The 18,172-nt window shown below is 42.9% G+C and overlaps 1 protein-coding gene across 1 annotated transcript; it reads right to left on the reverse strand.

Annotated features, from left to right (window-relative positions):
• Positions 1–720: 720 nt before the first annotated feature.
• Positions 721–16,529, reverse strand: LOC110952418 (oxysterol-binding protein-related protein 7-like). Its single transcript, XM_051941929.1, has 22 exons — positions 16,347–16,529; positions 14,353–14,568; positions 13,784–13,927; positions 13,267–13,320; positions 13,045–13,158; positions 12,752–12,919; positions 11,666–11,807; positions 11,393–11,511; positions 10,646–10,735; positions 10,401–10,557; positions 10,048–10,178; positions 6,097–6,277; positions 5,923–5,997; positions 4,635–4,849; positions 4,412–4,549; positions 4,273–4,336; positions 4,108–4,186; positions 3,374–3,518; positions 3,101–3,251; positions 2,693–2,819; positions 2,476–2,598; positions 721–1,840 (listed from the first exon to the last, which is right to left on the reverse strand). The coding sequence occupies exons 2-22, from the start codon at positions 14,515–14,517 to the stop codon at positions 1,732–1,734; spliced, it is 2,691 nt and encodes an 896-aa protein (XP_051797889.1). The 5' UTR covers positions 14,518–14,568; positions 16,347–16,529; the 3' UTR covers positions 721–1,731.
• Positions 16,530–18,172: the final 1,643 nt, after the last annotated feature.

Below are 18,172 nucleotides of genomic sequence, written 5' to 3' on the forward strand. Positions count from 1 at the left end.
CATCTGCTCCACGAGATCTTCAGCATTGTGGCCAGCCTGCACTGGTTCAGAATCACAACCAAGAAGTAGAAACATCCAACCACATATCAGCTCAGTGGACAGAAGCATCAGGTTCACAAAGGGAGGGAAAACAAGATGCCTTTTTTGGATTCTGCTGTTGAAGTTTGTGTGAAACCTACACACCGATCAATACCTGCTGCTAGACTCCCACCACCCGCTGGAACAGAAGCAGGAGGTTATCAGAACCTCACAGCACCGAGCTCACAGTCCCGACCAAGACTGAGGGAAGGAAAGCAGCAAACACAGTACGAAAGAAGTTTAAATGTGTGGATGCACCAACTGAGCCTTCAGAGATTCAGAGATAGAAAGAGCTTTGAAACACCACAGAGAAGAACATCGTCATCCCATGTGTACCCTCAGAGTCTTAGAGGGATTCTCTCCAAACAGCATCCTAAACCTAAAACAGAACAGGTTCATTCTGAGGATGAATCTCCCACACACCAGCTGAGTAGAAATCTGTAGACAGGAGAGACTAAACAACAGCTCCACCAACACATGGATCATCAGGAGAACCAGCTCCTCAGGACTTTACGATAGATGCTCCTCTGAGGACAGTTCACATTCTGGACAGATGGTGTGAGATCTATGTTTCATGTTATCCTGCTGCTTTTTCCAGATAGTCACTGGTGGATAAAGGTTTCAGAAGAGACGTACCAGAGCTGACTATGGAACCTTTTATTTGAAACACAACAATTTAAAGGGAAAAAAAAAACTTTTACAGGGGTTTAACAGTTGTCTCTTTTCCTTACTAAAATCCAGTTGTTGAAACATCAATAAAAATACTTCATTGCATCAACTGAGAGCATAAATGTCAGAGACCTGGTCTTCCAGCTCCTCCTGGACCAGTCCTACAGGCGAGAGAGGCTGAATAAGTCCAGCTCAGTGTCTCCGGCGTACAGACACTTCAGATGAACGGTGTCACCAATGTGCCACAACAAAACATGGAAAAATAAAATGCAAACCAATTTTACAGAGTTTATACAATAAGACCCACTGAGAAAGGAAGCAGGACAGAGGAGTTCACCTGGAATACACCCCACCAGAACCAGAACCAGCCTCTACAGGAAGAACACTTCTGACTACAAAAAACTCAGAGCTGTCATGACAGTCAGCAACGATCCTGACTAAAAATACTAACAGACATGTTAAAACTAGCAAAACCACTACAGATAATGTGGCATTCATCCCACAGGCATGGAACACATTTACATACAGACACAGGCCTCAGCTGTGACAGAAAAACCTGAAGATTTGTACCCACAATTTTCTACAGGGCGGTAACCAGTGATTTAAAAATGGACTTCAAGGTGTGCTTTTGAATCATGAATGATGATATTAAAGGTTTCCATTATGGGTGGAGGAAGGCGAAGGGCAGGAAGACATCCGGCTTCGTCTAAATCAGTCTTCATTTGTTCCATAGTGGCACCTCACCTCTCCATGGCACCAAAACACCAGGAGAGGATCATCTATGCTTCTAAAAGCCCTTCTGCTCTACAACCCGGCAGCACGCTTTCAGGTCTCTGCTGTCCAGTCTCTACAGTATATCTGAAGTTATCTAACTACGATGGGTACCACTGGTCATTAGTATTAAAAGGGGAGTTCATTATTCCTCGTCATCATGATACCGAGTGCTCAGCCTGTGACTGAGTCTGTCCAGCCTGGTGGAGTGTTTTACCACAGGTCCAGGTTATCAGTGTTGGCAAAGCCTGGGTCTTTACGAAGCTTCCAGTAGGTTCCATTGTACAACCACACCTCTCTGCCAGCCTCGTCCAGAGCTTTCCTGGAAAAACAGACACACAGAGCTGTTAATGACTGGAAATCACCTTTAAAAAAAACACTTCTATTACCTTTCTACCACAAAAGATCTGAAGTAATAACAATAACTCAACATGGACAGTATTAAACACAAATGTTGCCATTTGATGCCCCAGAGTTAGCTTTAAGTTTATTTCATCTGCAGGCCATTGGAAGGTCACAATGAAAACATCAGGATGTTAAAAAGCTGCACAAGAAAAACAAAAAACACTCAGCTTTAATGTTAACGTTTCTGATCTGCCTTTTTGTTATTTTGTGCTGTTGTAAGCTGTTGAACACTTGAATCATCACAAATGTAAATTAAAGGTTTTTCAGTTTGTTTTTAAAAACTGCTGATAGAAACACAGTTCTTCATGTCATCAGGGCGTTCCACTGAGTCATAGCTTTTACAGAAAAACAGACAAGGGTTTTGCTTTTTTATCAATGGTAATGGCTATAGAATCAGCATCTAAATTAGTTCCCTATAAGCCTTGTATGTTTTTCAGTCCACCACTGCAGAAGATGACACAGGACACTCTGCTGCTTTGATGTGGAATAACAGGAATAACAGTTTAAATATTGTGGATATAAGGTCAGATATGAAATATTTGTCCTCCTCACCTGAAGAACCTGGGGATATGCTCCTCCCCTCTCTTGGCCAGCTCCTTCCTCCTCTCTCTCTGCTTCTCCTCCACCTCGTCCTTCCTCTTATCTGCCTCTGTCACTTTTCCCTCCTCCAAGAGTCTGATGAACAAAAGAGAGACAGGAATCCATCAGGGGCTGGAACTGGAGTAAAAACCTGCCATAAACTACATTAACTACGGCCTGCTGTTTGTACCTCTGGTCAGGTCTGAAGCGCGTGTCTGTCGGAGGAAGGACGTCCTTCAGATCTGGGGTCAGTTCATTCAGTTCTCTGGCGTAGCGTGAGAAACCGTAGAAGTCTGCGTGGTCATCAGGCTGCACATCTGGAAGGACAAAGACATCCTGCATGTTAAGACCTGGAACACTGGATCATCTAAAGAAATGTCAAAAATACAAAGTCTAGAACGAGTGAAAAGTTTTTATTATGGCAAGGGAAGACCATATTGTTGAAATTCAGCTAAATAACTGACAACAAACACAGTTATATCTAATTTACATAAATCAGTCGTGGCCCAGGCTGAAGGCTATCTTTAATAATAATATGACAGCATGTTGGTGGTTTTTCAGGGATCTTCAGGACTCAGACTTTAGTGAAGCTACTTACTGGGCTTCCAGATGCACTTTGGTGTCGGCAGAGTGTCGCAGAAGATGCCCTCATGCCACAGACCTCCAAAACGATGGACCACCTCTCCAGCCCTGTCCAGAACCACACCCTGCACCTCGTTCTTACTGTTGTCTGAACTCCAGTAGCGAGACTGGAAGAGGAGGAAGAACAGGACATGGTGGTTAAAATGGAAAGTCCACGCACCCAAGTCGTACTGCTATGTTCTGGATGGACCAGACAGCGGCTGAATTAGGAAGAAATGAGAGTCCTGACCTTCACAAAAGTGATCTTGCAGGTGCAGACGTCGCTCTTGGTGTTTCTGATGACGACCTCGCCGTAGTGCTCCAACCAGCGCTGCTGACTCAGCACGTTGTGGATGCAGGTCACCGCCTTGTTCCATTCATAGTGATCCCCGTAACTACAAACACACAACATGACCGAGACAGCTGTTTACAACACATACAGCGTCAGTAGAGGGTCACAGATTAACGTCCATTAAAACAGCATCTGGTTTATGCATAGACACGTCAAACAAACACGCTCTACAAAAGGAAACTACAAATTCTACTAGATTAACCCTGACTGCTGCTTTGGCTTGTCCATGTAATAAATGAGCTGGATAGTTCTGATGAGGGCAGTGAAACTTCTGCTACCAACTAAAGCGAATTTCTGTCAGAACTCCTGTCCAGAAATGCACAAGATATTCAAACTTTATTTATTTTGTATCGCACTTTTCATGCAGAACAACACAAAGTTCTTTACAAGAATTAAAAACAAAGAAGACAAAAAAAAAAAAACCTCACACAACATGACATCATCAGCAGAAGGGGCTTAAGATTACGGCTTAAAGGATACCTTGTCATGATGCAGTGTAGCAGGTTAACAGTACTGTATGACAGAGTACTACTAGTTGTATTTCATGAAGGTATATATGTGTACTAATACGGTACGGCCCTCTATTATCCAGACGTTTTAGTGCCTGGTGGTTAAAAGCAGCTGAGACTCACTTTGGGAGGGACACATTGACCTGTCCACTAGAGATAATCTCAACTGACTTCCCCCAGAACTTGTTTTTCCATCTCTGATCTGAAACAGAAACAAACAGAGCGTTAGGGTTCCACTCCACTCCTGCAGTAAAGTCACATCCAGCAGTAATCAGTAAAAACTCCTACCTTGCCAGAAAGTGAAGTTTTCTGACTCAGCGTGGCAGGCAGAGATGGGTGGATGATGGCTGACCTGAAAACATTCAACACATTACCGTTTGTTCTAAACCAGATGTTGATTTCAGTCAGCAGTTCTTCTCCTGGTTACCTGCTCACTGATGTACTGGAAGCCTCTGTCTTCTCTGTAACTCTCGTACGTTTCTCCCAGGACAGGGTTGAAGGGTTTGTAGCGATACCTCCAGGACGCCCAGGCATAACCAGAGATGGAAAACGCTGCCACATAAACCTAGGAGCAAACAGACTTAACAGTCCTGAATGGAGCCAGCGCTGAGCTCACCTCCAGCTGGTTAGAATGAATGATCCAAACTCACCATCCTCTCGTACGGATCGTCGATGTGGTTGGCGATGTCCAGCAGCTCGCTGTATTCCAGCTCTTCACTGACTCTCTGCAGCAAACACACCGGCTCATTGAGAGCCACCGGCATCGAGACTCTGGACAAGTCCTTTCCGATGTTGTTGTAGAGAATGGTCATGATGCCTATGTGGCTGTTGTCTGCTCCAGGGGCAGGAATGACGGTCCGACGGCCTGGAACACAGCAGCACTAATATTAAAGCACCAGTAAACACAGCAGGACAACAGTCAGATTTCTTTTTCCATATACATTAATAACCTAGCTTCTTAGAGGCTTTCTGCATGGCAGAGACATTAGACAACAGAGGATAAGTGTGAAAGCAGAGATCATCATTACTGTGTGGATGTATGGTTGTATTCACAATAACTTACACTGAAGTCTGACTGAAACGGAAGCTAACAGTCAGCAGCTCATAGATATAAATAGGTTTCCATGGTTCAACAGTGACAGTGTGTTTGCACTGATAGCAGAACTTCTGCATGTACACTGATGGGTGAAGCAGCGGTAGGGTCAGTCTGTAGCTGAGGGACTTTTAAAGTCCATGGGATAGATCTGCATACATTTTTAATAAAAGTTTAAAAACTAAAGTTTTTATGTAAATTATGATCATGTCTTTAAAAATGCCAGAATTAGTTATTAAGGAAACAATCACTTATTAATAAAAAAATGACTGGATATCACTAAAATGTCAACTAATTAACCGTCTGAATTTAACACCAACCACCTTCTAATGAGCTAAACAATAATAAAATGATAAAATTCAGAAATAGTTTGGATTGTGTTTTTATTATGTTGAGATAATCATGACAGATGTTTCTTTTTTGGCAATATATCAAATTTCATATGGAAAATAAATCAAATCCCTTTCCACTAAGTTCCCTGTTCCAAAAACTCCTCTCCAGGAAGTGTGTTAATTCCAGATCACATGACCTGCTCCACATGATGTCATTTCCTCCTGAAGTAAAGACTGGAAGACTCCAAGGCTTTCTGACTTATTTAGTATAAAGTAGTCATCAGGTTTACTATATCTGTAGAAATAACTTCACATTTTAATTTTACTCAATTGTATATATAATATTTAGAAGAATCTTTCTGTAAAATTCCATGTGGTGTTTGGTTGTAGGCGGCCATGTTGGTTTTCAGCCTGAAAACAGCAAAAATGTGACTATGATGCAAAAAGTCCTGTAAATACGTATTGACGTGGTACAAAGTAAACATCCCTGTAAGAGACAGCACTAGTAGTTACCGGTGTCTGTGGGAACAGGACTGGGCTGGTCCGGTGCGCTGTTAACACTGGCTCTGTAGTTCAGGGTGGCAGTGGCTGAGGAGGAGAGAGGACATCCAGTTACTTTCTGTTTTAATCTTCAGAGTTGTTTGTCAGGACACCAACTTATGCTACAACCAATTGATTAAGACTCACAGTGGCCCTCCTCAGGCTCTGAGTTGCTGGTGGTGGTGATGTCACTCAGGCCTGATTCATCTGAAGCCTCGGCCTCTGAGGACGTCTCGCACACGATCACCTCACTGGCATCAAAATACTCGGCCATGGAGTCAGCCACTGAGGGAGCACGGTGGCTGTGGCGGCCCATGGACGGCGTCCTCTGTGAGGAAAATGAGGGAGAAAAGGAGAGTGGGTTTAAGCTATGTTTTTACCATACACGGTAAAATCTGTCTGCAGAGTGTGGTACAGAGAAGGGTGACAAATTAAAGGAAACCCCAGTATAAACACCTTTATCTTACAATGAAGCACCAGTCTGTTCCAGGAGGACATTATCCCCATCATCCATACAGAGGTTGTTAAATGGTTGGATGAGTTTGAAAGTTCTGTAAATCACATGCCATGGTCCAAATCTCAGCCCAATTTACTGTAAAACTTTAGACTGCACTCTCCAGCATCAGCATCAAAGCACCAAATGAGGGATTGTCTTCTGGTAGAATGATTCTTTAGTCCAGTAGAGTTTCAGAGACTTGGAAGCCTAAACCCAAGCAGCAGGTGGTACGTAGCGGTCTAACAGCTCAGAGACAGTCAGTGCTGGGCTTTTCCTTTAATATGTCACCATGTGGTGTGACGCAGACATGAGACATGCAACAAACGGCAGAACACTCAGCGCTCACACACACATCCAGATGTGAGGGATGACCTCCAGTGGTGCTACCAACTAAACATCCACACATCGCTGCCAAGCCTGAAGCAGTGACTGAGCTCAGAAACACCACAGCATCAATCATGGAATTTAAAAACACACCACTCATCTTTCAAATGGAACAACTGTTGGTTCCCTGTTTAAATAATGGTGATTTTACAGAAGAGAAAAGAACGAAACTGTCATTTTTATTGTTCCACTTCATTGGCTTAAAACAGAAGAATCACAAAAAATAAATAAATAAAAATCACAACGGCATCCAAACCCTCCAAAGAACAGGCAGAGATTCCTGAGAACCAGAACCAGAGAGGAGGCTGGTAGGTTTTACTGTCCCAGTGGAGAAAGACCACATTATCATCGTCTGAGGACTTCTGATTTTAGTGTTCTCAGTTTTGTATTGATGCAAAAAAAAAGTCCAACCAGTAAATAAGAATACTGTCAACAACATAATGATCTGGTAAACATTTATTATCCATTCTAGATATTAGGAGCGGTGTGTTTTTAAATTAGGAGTGTATTTTATTCATTTGCCCATGATTTTCCATGCCTTAATTTGCTGTTGAAGAATCAACTTTGAGATGACTGACTGACTACAGCATTAACACTTTACAAAAAAAGTGACAAAAAAATCTGAACAACAAAATAAACCAATAAACTGCCACAGATACATCACAGTACACACCTGGTCCGGAAGGACGGTGCAGAAGGATTCTTCAGTAGAGTCAGAGGACAGGGAAAGCGAATGGACTTTGGTCCGTATGTCAAGCTACACACACACACACACATGGACATGCACACACACACAGATCAGCCATGCAGGACAAATGCAGAGGAATGACAGAAGATCAAAACTGAATGAGTAGAATGTCATGCAGACTCCAGAGCATTCACACAGAACGGGTTCTAACATGTTAGTCAGCTATCAATCAATCAAACTTTAGTTATACAACAACAGTAAACTATTCCACTCTGCTGAAGGGAACCGTTGGCATCTCTGTAGAACACTGCAGGACCTGAGATGATCTAACACTATGCATGCTACCAGTCTATAGTCTGGACTCTCCTTCTCATTCATATTTTCTACACTGTAGATTAATACTGAAGATTAACACTTTTTTATTTACAACATAATTCCATATGTGTTCCCTTATAGTTTTGATGTCTTCAGTTTTAATCTACAACGTAGAAAACATTTAAATAAAAACCACTGAATGGTAGAGTAAACACAGCTGAACTGAATCTGTTCAACTGTTGGCCAGCACTGAACTATTTCAGCTATTATTTATTTAGTCTTATAAAAAAAGGTTTCAGCAGGTTTACTAGTTCGCTGCTGGAAAAACTCATTTAGAAAGGGTCACATGGGCTCTTCACAAAGTTTAGAATTTACTTCCATGAGGTTGGAACGTACAAGATTTAAAAAAATACATGAATGACAAATCATCTTTTTAAAATCTGTGCTGGAAGTTGACGCAGCAACAGACCAGCTGTCCTGACTTTAAGTCTCCTGTATGGGACGAGCTTTAAAAACAATGGAGCCACACATTTATCCTCCCATGATGCAGCTCAACAGTGCTTTCATTGAACCCAGTCTGCCTGGCACACACCCTTAAAACTCATTGTCAGATTTGTCATCAACAAGCCCCAACTGTAGAGATCACACTGTGTTTGTCTGCGGTGTAGCTTTAATAAAAGTGACACAGTTTCTGCCAGGCTTTAAGGTCAGCCCTGCTAACATGCTAGAACTATTAGCACTACCAAAATGCTCTGACTGAAACTCCAGCCTGCTGACAGTAGTTCTTAAAATTTCACAGAAGAAATTACTAAACAGTTTGGCACAAATACACAAACCGATACCCCACAGAGAACAGGCAGGTGCCAGGCAACCAGCAACCAAACAAAGCCCAGAGTCACAGCTAATGAGGATGCTTCACACATGCAGTCACATGCAGCCACATGCAGCATGCACAGAGAACAAGAAGAACCCTCATGAAACACCAACAGGAAGGGTTACTGAGTGCAGGAACCAACAGGCCTCTGCCCCGACTCGACCGCTCAGTTTCAGTGACAGCAGTCTATTTATTTGTGTCTGAGTGGAAAGAAAGACTTCAGGTGTGTTCCTTCTAGTCACACGTGTGAAAACTTGTGCCTCTCCTGGGCAGAAACAGCCCAAACCTGCTCAACAGTTTCACAAAGCTCCTCAGCAGCAGTCAGAGAGGGCTGGGCCTCCGTTGTTTTTAGCAGGTTGACACAAATATTTTACAGTTTATGATCAGTTTTATAGATCTGGGGCTGCTGGAGAAAGTACGGGGAACGGTGAAGGAGTCAGGGTGTTATCTGATGTTCAGCATACATGTGAGTTTGGCTTGGATCTAACCCAGCTGTAAGTCTAACCCAGCTGTAAGTCTAACCCAGCTGTAAGTCTAACCCAGCTGTGGGTCTAACCCAGCTGTAAGTCTAACCCAGCTGTAAGTCTAACCCAGCTGTGAGTCTAACCCAGCTGTGAGTCTAACCCAGCTGTAAGTCTAACCCAGCTGTGAGTCTAACCCAGCTGTGAGTCTAACCCAGCTGTGAGTCTAACCCAGCTGTGAGTCTAACCCAGCTGTGAGTCTAACCCAGCTGTGAGTCTAACCCAGCTGTGAGTCTAACCCAGCTGTGAGTCTAACCCAGCTGTGAGTCTAACCCAGCTGTAAGTCTAACCCAGCTGTAAGTCTAACCCAGCTGTAAGTCTAACCCAGCTGTAAAGTCTAACCCAGCTGTAAGTCTAACCCAGCTGTAAGTCTAACCCAGCTGTGAGTCTAACCCAGCTGTAAGTCTAACCCAGCTGTAAGTCTAACCCAGCTGTAAGTCTAACCCAGCTGTGAGTCTAACCCAGCTGTGAGTCTAACCCAGCTGTGAGTCTAACCCAGCTGTAAGTCTAACCCAGCTGTGAGTCTAACCCAGCTGTGAGTCTAACCCAGCTGTAAGTCTAACCCAGCTGTGAGTCTAACCCAGCTGTGAGTCTAACCCAGCTGTGAGTCTAACCCAGCTGTGAGTCTAACCCAGCTGTGAGTCTAACCCAGCTGTGAGTCTAACCCAGCTGTGAGTCTAACCCAGCTGTAAGTCTAACCCAGCTGTGAGTCTAACCCAGCTGTGAGTCTAACCCAGCTGTAAGTCTAACCCAGCTGTGAGTCTAACCCAGCTGTGAGTCTAACCCAGCTGTGAGTCTAACCCAGCTGTGGGAGCGCTACCTGGGACAGTGTGCAGAGGGCAGCCAGCTGCTGGGAGGTGTTCTGTCTGAGCTCTGGGTTCGTCCAGGCCTGCTTCAGTCTCTCTCTATCTGAGGTCAGAACCTCATGGATGGACTTGAGAGAAGCATGAACTGGAACACAGAATACACAGATAAAAGAATCAGGTAATGAAGTGACGCCGCATGTAGGGAAGTTATGACATTTTTATTGTGCTTACAGAAATGACTAAGTTATTTTGGGACGATGAATTGCTACATTATATTTCTTATAAAGCGGCCTTTTATAACTAAGAATGAACTCTAGTAAATCTACTCAGAGAATCCCAGAGCTCACTGGTAGATGGAAGGTCTTACCCCGTTGAGAAACCGTGCAGATGTCCTGGTGGAGCTTCTTGGCCTCAGGTGAGGTTCCATGAGGGTTGGAGAGCTGGGAGTAGACGTAGTCAGGAATGGACTGAACAGACGCTCCCAAACCAGAGCTGGAGTTAGTGCTCAGGTGGCTGGAGGTGAACTGGAGATGACAAAGAGAGAAAGGATGAATCACATATAAAGTTAGACCTTTGCAATGAAAAGACATTCTGATGAATTTAAGTTCCCACCATTCCTCCCATGGCTTCAACGCGGGACAGAGTCCTGGAGTGGCCCACCAACCTCCCTGTCCTTTTCTTAGGTTTTTCCAGAGAGAGATTCTAAAAAGCAGACCATAAAGGTTAGAATTTAGAAAAACAACAACTTTTCTAATGCTAAAGATGCAGGGTGTCCCACAAACTCTGACATTTCATTATCTAATAACTTGTTTAAAATTTGCCCTTTTTGCTCAAAAAACTGTAATCCTTTTCATTTTTCTGCTTTCAGGAATAGACGTTTACTGCAACAAAGAAGGTGTTCTGTGTGTTGAAGTACGCCTAAACTCAGTCAAATGCACAACGTGAATTTGATCCAAAATGTCATAAACAAACACGAGCAGGAAAGCAGTTTTAGACGTGGCATAAGAAGAGGAAGGCTGTTTGTGTCGGAGAAAAGGATCTGGACGGACACATTTAACGTTTCTAATAACTTTGGAACATTATAAAATTAACATCCCCCAGAATTTTCATTTGAAATATGCAGAATAAAACATTTTAAGTCCAATGGGACACCCTGTATAAAATACTGTATTTGCAGGTCTACATTCTGTACCATAAACCTGCATTTCTCCTCATAAAGAGGTAAAGAATTTATAGATTTTTTGTTCAATCCAATCACTTGATTTATAGAAATGTTAAAATACATTTTCTTGAAATGCCATAAATCCTGTCAGACATTGTGTGTTTTTGCAGTGAAACAAAGGAATGAGGAACACTCACCTGCATGCTGATCCTCATCTCCAGGTCTGTGTCTGTGATGGGCATCCCTCCTTCCAGCCAGTGCAGCCTCTGGATGAGGTGAGCCAGTTCTGTCAGCTCTGCCTGACAGCGAGCCAGATCTGAAACAGCGGTGGTCAAACTTTAGAGATGAGGAGAACGTACAGACACTGCCTGTTTATTATCTGCATCCCAGCGTACGCATGGATCTCATCAGTGTTCAACATGTGGAAAAACAAGGCAGACTGTGTGGATGTAGATGAAAGGTGTTCTCACCGTTGGAGGTGGCATCGATGTCGTGGGTCTGCTGCAGCCATGCAGACACCTTGTTGGTGACCTCTGGGTGAGAAGCCACAGCCGGGGCAGGGCTGGTCATCTCTGGAAGGTAGACTGAAGTAGAGCTGGCGTAGTAGGGAGGCTGCAGGATCGCATCAGAGTTAGAGTCACAAAAACACAACAATCCAAAAAAAACATCACTTTGATTTACTGTGGGAGACAGAGCCATGAAGGCTGTACAGATGATTTAAAAACACCCAACATCTGCTGGTTCATCACCACCAATTCTCCATCTGAAAACATTAAATTCATCTCTGGATGTCTGAATGACAGTCACAGCTACGTTACTTTATCACGTGTCTGCAGCCGTCTTCAGAGGAAGCCATGAATAAATGATCTGAAATAATTAAACTAATAACCATCAGCTGAATGTAGACAGTCCAGCTCATCAGGACTCAGACCACACCCATCTTCAGCCTTCATTCTGATCTCAGCTGTACAGCTTCCTGTGGAACTGTAACGTTATGGTGTTTATATTTCTGTCCACAGACCCACAGGCAGATGTAAGCAGCAGGTCCTGCTTTAGTAGGTCACCAGAACCACTTACTGCCACGATGACACACAAAGACTCACAAAATGAAAACAACAGCAGCTACTGACAGAAAAAATGACTGACATTACTGACAGTCACGCCAATAGAGTACAATCCCATAATTCTTTGTAACCGTACAACCATTAAACTGTGTTTCCAGCAATGACAGACCAAAAGATGACAAAGTTTAGCTCTGAATAGATGTGAAAAATGACATAAAAACCAACAGAGACTAAAGCTTTCTACACTGATATCACAGCAGAGCTTAGGATGAATGTTTTCCACTAAGGACAGAATATAAAGTCCCACAAACGTCAGACTAAATGCGTCCTCTTGGACTGCACAGGATGTAGACAGGTGTGTCTGATTCACTGCTCCCCTGTAAAGGTGGTACCTCTGTTCTGTTTTTAGCATTACAGCAGCATCACAGCTGAAACGTTACATTTAAACTACCAGGAGGTAAACCAGGCTGGTGACGGTGTTTTCAGACTGACCATCGTTCTGTGCTGCTGTCCCAGAGTGTTCATAGCCGGCAGGGTGTTCTGGCCCATGGACAGAGCATGAAAGACGCCTCGCTGGACCGTCATCGCCTCGTTCTTCCTGAACACACGATGGGCGCACAGTTTGGTCAACCAGATGTAGAAGATGTCATGGCTCTTTGCCTGAGATGGACGAGGGAGAGGAGAAGAAGTGAGACAGAGTGAATAAAGAACATTCATACTTTTGATCTTCTAGATGTTGGTCATAATGAACTATTCACATGCATGTTCTCTGTTTTTACGGTCACCTTGAGGTGGTACAGGTTGTCTCCAGCGTCCAGGTCGATGCGTTTGGACTTCTTGTTCACAGACATCACGGCCAGACTGACGTCCATGGAGCCGTGGAGCTTCCCTCTCTGAATCTAACAGAACGGCAGCAAGCGTTTTACATTTGACTTCCTCATCTGTTCAAATCCACAGAAGAGTCCATGGCTGATTAAAAGCCCTTTTTTAAAATCATCATGACTTACATCTTGAGGTGCCTTTGAGTACTTGAGGATTCCTTTCTCCAACATGAAATATCTCTGAAAAGAATCAGTCACAGCGAAGGATGAGACAAAGACGATGCAGATGAACGGTGGAGCTGTCAGAGGACAGAACAGCTCTCCTTTTGTCTCGGTAAATATTCATACGATGATCAGACTTTTAGAGCGGAAACAATCCAACACTTAACAGCTTTTCTCAAAGTTCATTATTTGTATGTCAACATTTTCCACTTAATTGCATCTTTTGCTCAGGTATACTGCACAAACTGTGAAAACATGGCTAACATTCTCAGTTCCAGCAGCTCACATTAAAATATTTGATGCTTTGTGAAAACTGAAGTGGTTTGGGTTTTAGACTGCTGGAGAAACGCTAGAAGACGTGAAGAGCTGTGATCATTTCATTATTATTTAACTGACTAAACAATGACTTAAAGTATTTGGCAGATTAATTCTGAAAACAGTCATGTTTAACTGTGATAACATAAAGAAGTGGTATGGCCACCTTGTGCCAGCCGTTCAGCGGGTACTTCCTCCTCTTCATCAGGTATCCCTCACAGATTCCTGGGATGCTCAGGTCCAGAGTGGAACCAGGAACCGAACACATGTCCAGATTCTGCAAATCATCCATCACCTCCCAGTGGCGAGACTGACACAGAGATAGTTAGAAAATTAACAAAACTACTAAAAAAAAAAAAAAAAACAGCTTTGTTCTTTGGAGTGTGGAAAGATTTTATTCTTCTGCAACTTAATCAGCATAAACGAGATAATTCTATGTGACGGATCACAGCTGTAGGCTTAAAAAAAACAAAGATATTTATAAAAAAATGACTAAATAAAAACTGGAATACTTTCCAGCTGTTAATCATTCTATGTTCAACCTTATGAAGTAAGGACTCTGCTACAAGGGATTTCAGTAAAGTGTGTTAAATTTCAGCGCCCCTTTTAAATGGAAAGATGGGGTCAGAAACAACAGTGTAGCAGCAGACGGTAAATGATTTAAATACAGATACAGCAAACAGAACTCAGCACTGATTTAAACTTCCACGTACTAATGCTTTGCTTTATTTTTACCTGTTTGGAGTTCTTGGAGGAGCCAGTGCTGCTGCTCCGCGAGTGGCTGGGTTTGAACGTGACCGGGGATTTGTCCAGACCACTGATGAGCGATTGGCTGCTGCTCAGTGGAGGAGGACACACCTGAGGGTCCATCGGTAGAATGGGGTGAGGATAGCGTTGCATGGAGACACAGTACCTTCAGGACAAGCTGTATCTCATGGCAAAGCAACGGCACTGCAGAGGTCGACAGAAAGCGCTGCTGATAAATCAGTCATGAAGGCGTGGAAATAAGACCAAACGTAACGCACTCAGTTCAAAGAAGATAAAACTAAAACCAATCCAAAGTAAGCCTGGTGGATAATAACATCATGATGGTGACACGTGTTTTTAACGATTCAAACAGAACAAATAAACTTTCTGTTCAGGAAACAAAGCTTATCCTCATTGCTGCTACAGTCAGTCCATCCAGAACAGACTTTCAATCAAAAGCACTGATTTCATTCGTCCCTGAGTTTTTGAGGGCGTTTAAAGGATGGTATCTGAATCCACCGTTTGCTTAAAGAACACCTTTACACTCAACAGACTGAAAAAAAGACATAAAACAGAGAAAAACTTCCTGTTACCTCCTGTCCTAGCTGTAAGCACCACAGTCCTATCATCACATCTGACCGTGTTCTATGGCTCTAAACCAGGTTTTCTCCTGACTAGGTCCTTGACGTGTTGTACCTCCATCTGATCAATGAAACTGTAGAAAAAAACCCTCCAGTAAGTGTTTTACTGTAACACAACCCTATGGACACCTCCTGACTAAATAAACAGACAATGCCATGACTGGACATTTCCACCTTCAAACTGCAGCACACCAATGAAAAAACCCCAAAACGGATTCAGATTTCTGGGGTTTCACACTCATAAGCCTGAGGAACCATCAGTCTGCTGGATGGAACGTTCTGTATCACTGTTCTTCTTCAGAATCAGGTTTTCAAAGACGCACGCCTGATTTAGTGTTCCATGTTTGAGTCCTAAGAGGCTGGTGTGACTGATATGTGTTCTATTTGTTCTCCAGTGGCTCCACAAGAGAGGAGAGACAAAAAACAAACAACCTTCACTCTGCTGACATTCCCCTTCTCCTTCAGCAGGTAAAAACCGCCAGAAACAGGAAGCGTTCATTGTTGAAATTCCAGAAAGCAGTTTCAAGAAGTCTGACCAGATTCTGGGAGCTGTGATGGCTGGCAGCCATTATCACATGAACATGTGCTCAAAGACACTAAAATCTGAATGTTTTAGTCTTTAGGGCTGGGACGGACAGTCACACCTGTTCCAATCCTCAAACACTATTTATTTTATACCACTCAACAGAATTATCAACATTTTAACCTGTGAATGCATTTAAAAGTTTAAAAACTGATGAAGAAACAGACTACTGAGAAACAAGCCCAACATGAAGCCCTGCAGGACATTAGGATGATGACAGTAAATGCAGTTATACACAGAAAAAGCACGTATCCACGCCTTCTATTTAATTATTTTCTACTTTGTAGATTAATACTGAAAACATCAAAACTATAAAACACCACCTATGGAATTATGCTGAAAATAAACAAGCATTCATCTTCAGTATTAATCTACAATATAGGAAATAATACAAATAAGTAAAAACACTGAATGAGAAGGTGTGTCCAGACTGTTGACTGGCAGTGTGAACATTTAAACTGATCCAGATCCTCATGAATATTCCACCAAACACGCCCGTCAGCTCCGTCATTACAGGAACTATAAGCTCAGCAGCAGATTAGTTCCTCCTGTACCCATTTCTCCAACAAGTTTCATCAAATTCTGCAGATTTTGTGTGATTATGTTAACCAACAAAAAGCAATGAAATCATAGTAAATTATGGCAGCATTTCTACGCAAACATTATCATGAATGAATCAGAGTGCACAGTGACAATATACAGAGTAAGACAGTATATAAAACCACAAAATAAAGGAATGGAAAACAAATGAAACACACCTGCTGTCCTGATGTCTAACCAGCTGTCAGAAGTCCACCAGGAATCTGTAGACCTTCTGTCAGGAATGCTTGTAGAGTTGTAAAAAGATTCTCTAATTTACAGCCTGAAAGAAAAAAAACAGCAAAAAAAATGAACTTCCTTAAGAATAGTCCTTTATCATGTGGTCCTGTGTGCTCCTCACAGCAGAGCCACACCTGAATGGAGCCCGTCCTGTCAGACTGGTGCATATCAGAGCCAGCAGGTATCTGGGCGGGGCTGAGAGAGAGGAACCATCTCTACCTGACCAAACAGGCCTGCCAGCTCTGTCATCACGAGGACAACAGGAGATCTGCAGTCAGATGCAGGGAACAAACACTGGAAGGTTGTCCTCAGAAATAAACGATGAAGACCAACAGCTACGTAGTGGAATTTTAAGAAAAAGCAGGTAACATCGCAGAAAAGACCAATTCACACTTTCAAAGGATCATCAAGAGCCCAGATAGCTCAGCTGGAGGAGCAGATAAACAGCAGCTATATGCACAGGTCCGGTGTTTGGATCCAACCCATGACCATTTACTGCAGGTCATCATCCACAATAAATGAAAAAAAAAAAACCTAGAAATACAGCAGCAGACCATCAAAGGCTAAAACTACCTTCATGTCCTCTATGGATGTGCTTAAAGAGGACATGAAGGTAGTTGGTGTGAGAGAAGAGGATGCAGAGGACAGGGTTAGATGGAGGCAATTGATTCTCTGTGGAGACCCCTGAAGGGAAAAGAAGAAGAAGACCATCAAAGGCTACAGAGCTACTTCTGTCAGGAAATCTAAAAAATAAGTTCTGTACATGTCCCATCCATTGATTCTAGATTTTTTTGCTTCTTGTCAGAGCTGTACAGTTTTAAAACACACAGATAAGCCATCCCATTTCTTCCTGTTAGAGAAATGTGTGATAAAAACCACAATAGTTTTAAATAACGGCAGCTTTTTAAAAATGACCATGTGCTGTATTTACATCCTCAGCAGGATCCAGTCAGTCTGACAGTCTGCAGACAGGGTGGTCAGAACAAAGGCTTTTTAAACAACAATAACTTAAAAATACAGAATAACAGGCTTTATTCTTTTACTCAGCTGTAATAGTCTGGAAAAGAGAACGTTTGAACATGCAGCCCTCCCATCAGACAACCATGTAGAGATATTCAAGCCACATTTCAGAATCAGATAACTTTATTTATCCCCCAGGAGTAATTCAGTTTGCAGACATGGGTCACAGCAGGACAGGACATTAAACACACATTTGACTTGGATCTGTCAAGGGTCCAGCAATAAAGTGCACAATATCCATACATACCTAAAATACATTGAAAACAACACCGTCACTGTCATTTAAAAGCCTGATGGCATTCATTAGTGGTTTCACATGGATTCAACCCACGTTACGTGTTCTCAGACAGGAGGAGGTGCAGAAGTTTAGACAATTTTAACTACAGTAAGGTAAAAGGTCAAAATGGAATTAAAAACTACTCCAGCTGGAGGCCAATAAAAGGAGAGAAAATCTCACTAAAGCCAGATATTCACACTGTCATGGTGGAGGTAAAGAGTTTAAATGCATTCATCCACTGGCCATGCCTGCTTCATCTTTTACAACCTCAGCTGATCTTGTTCAGAGTGTACTCTGTATCAGACCAGAGGCTGGGTCCCATCCCTCCATCCCAGGGATAATAGGACAGAGAGGCACAAAACTACCAACTCTCACATCTTAGAATCACCAGATGGCAGAAAGACTCCAGCTGATGTGAACCATGAAGCTGCTTCCTGTGAAGCTACGATGATAACTACACCATGCCAA

The sequence above is a fragment of the Acanthochromis polyacanthus genome, chromosome 2, assembly GCF_021347895.1.
Source record: "Acanthochromis polyacanthus isolate Apoly-LR-REF ecotype Palm Island chromosome 2, KAUST_Apoly_ChrSc, whole genome shotgun sequence".
Lineage (NCBI taxonomy): Eukaryota > Metazoa > Chordata > Actinopteri > Pomacentridae > Acanthochromis > Acanthochromis polyacanthus.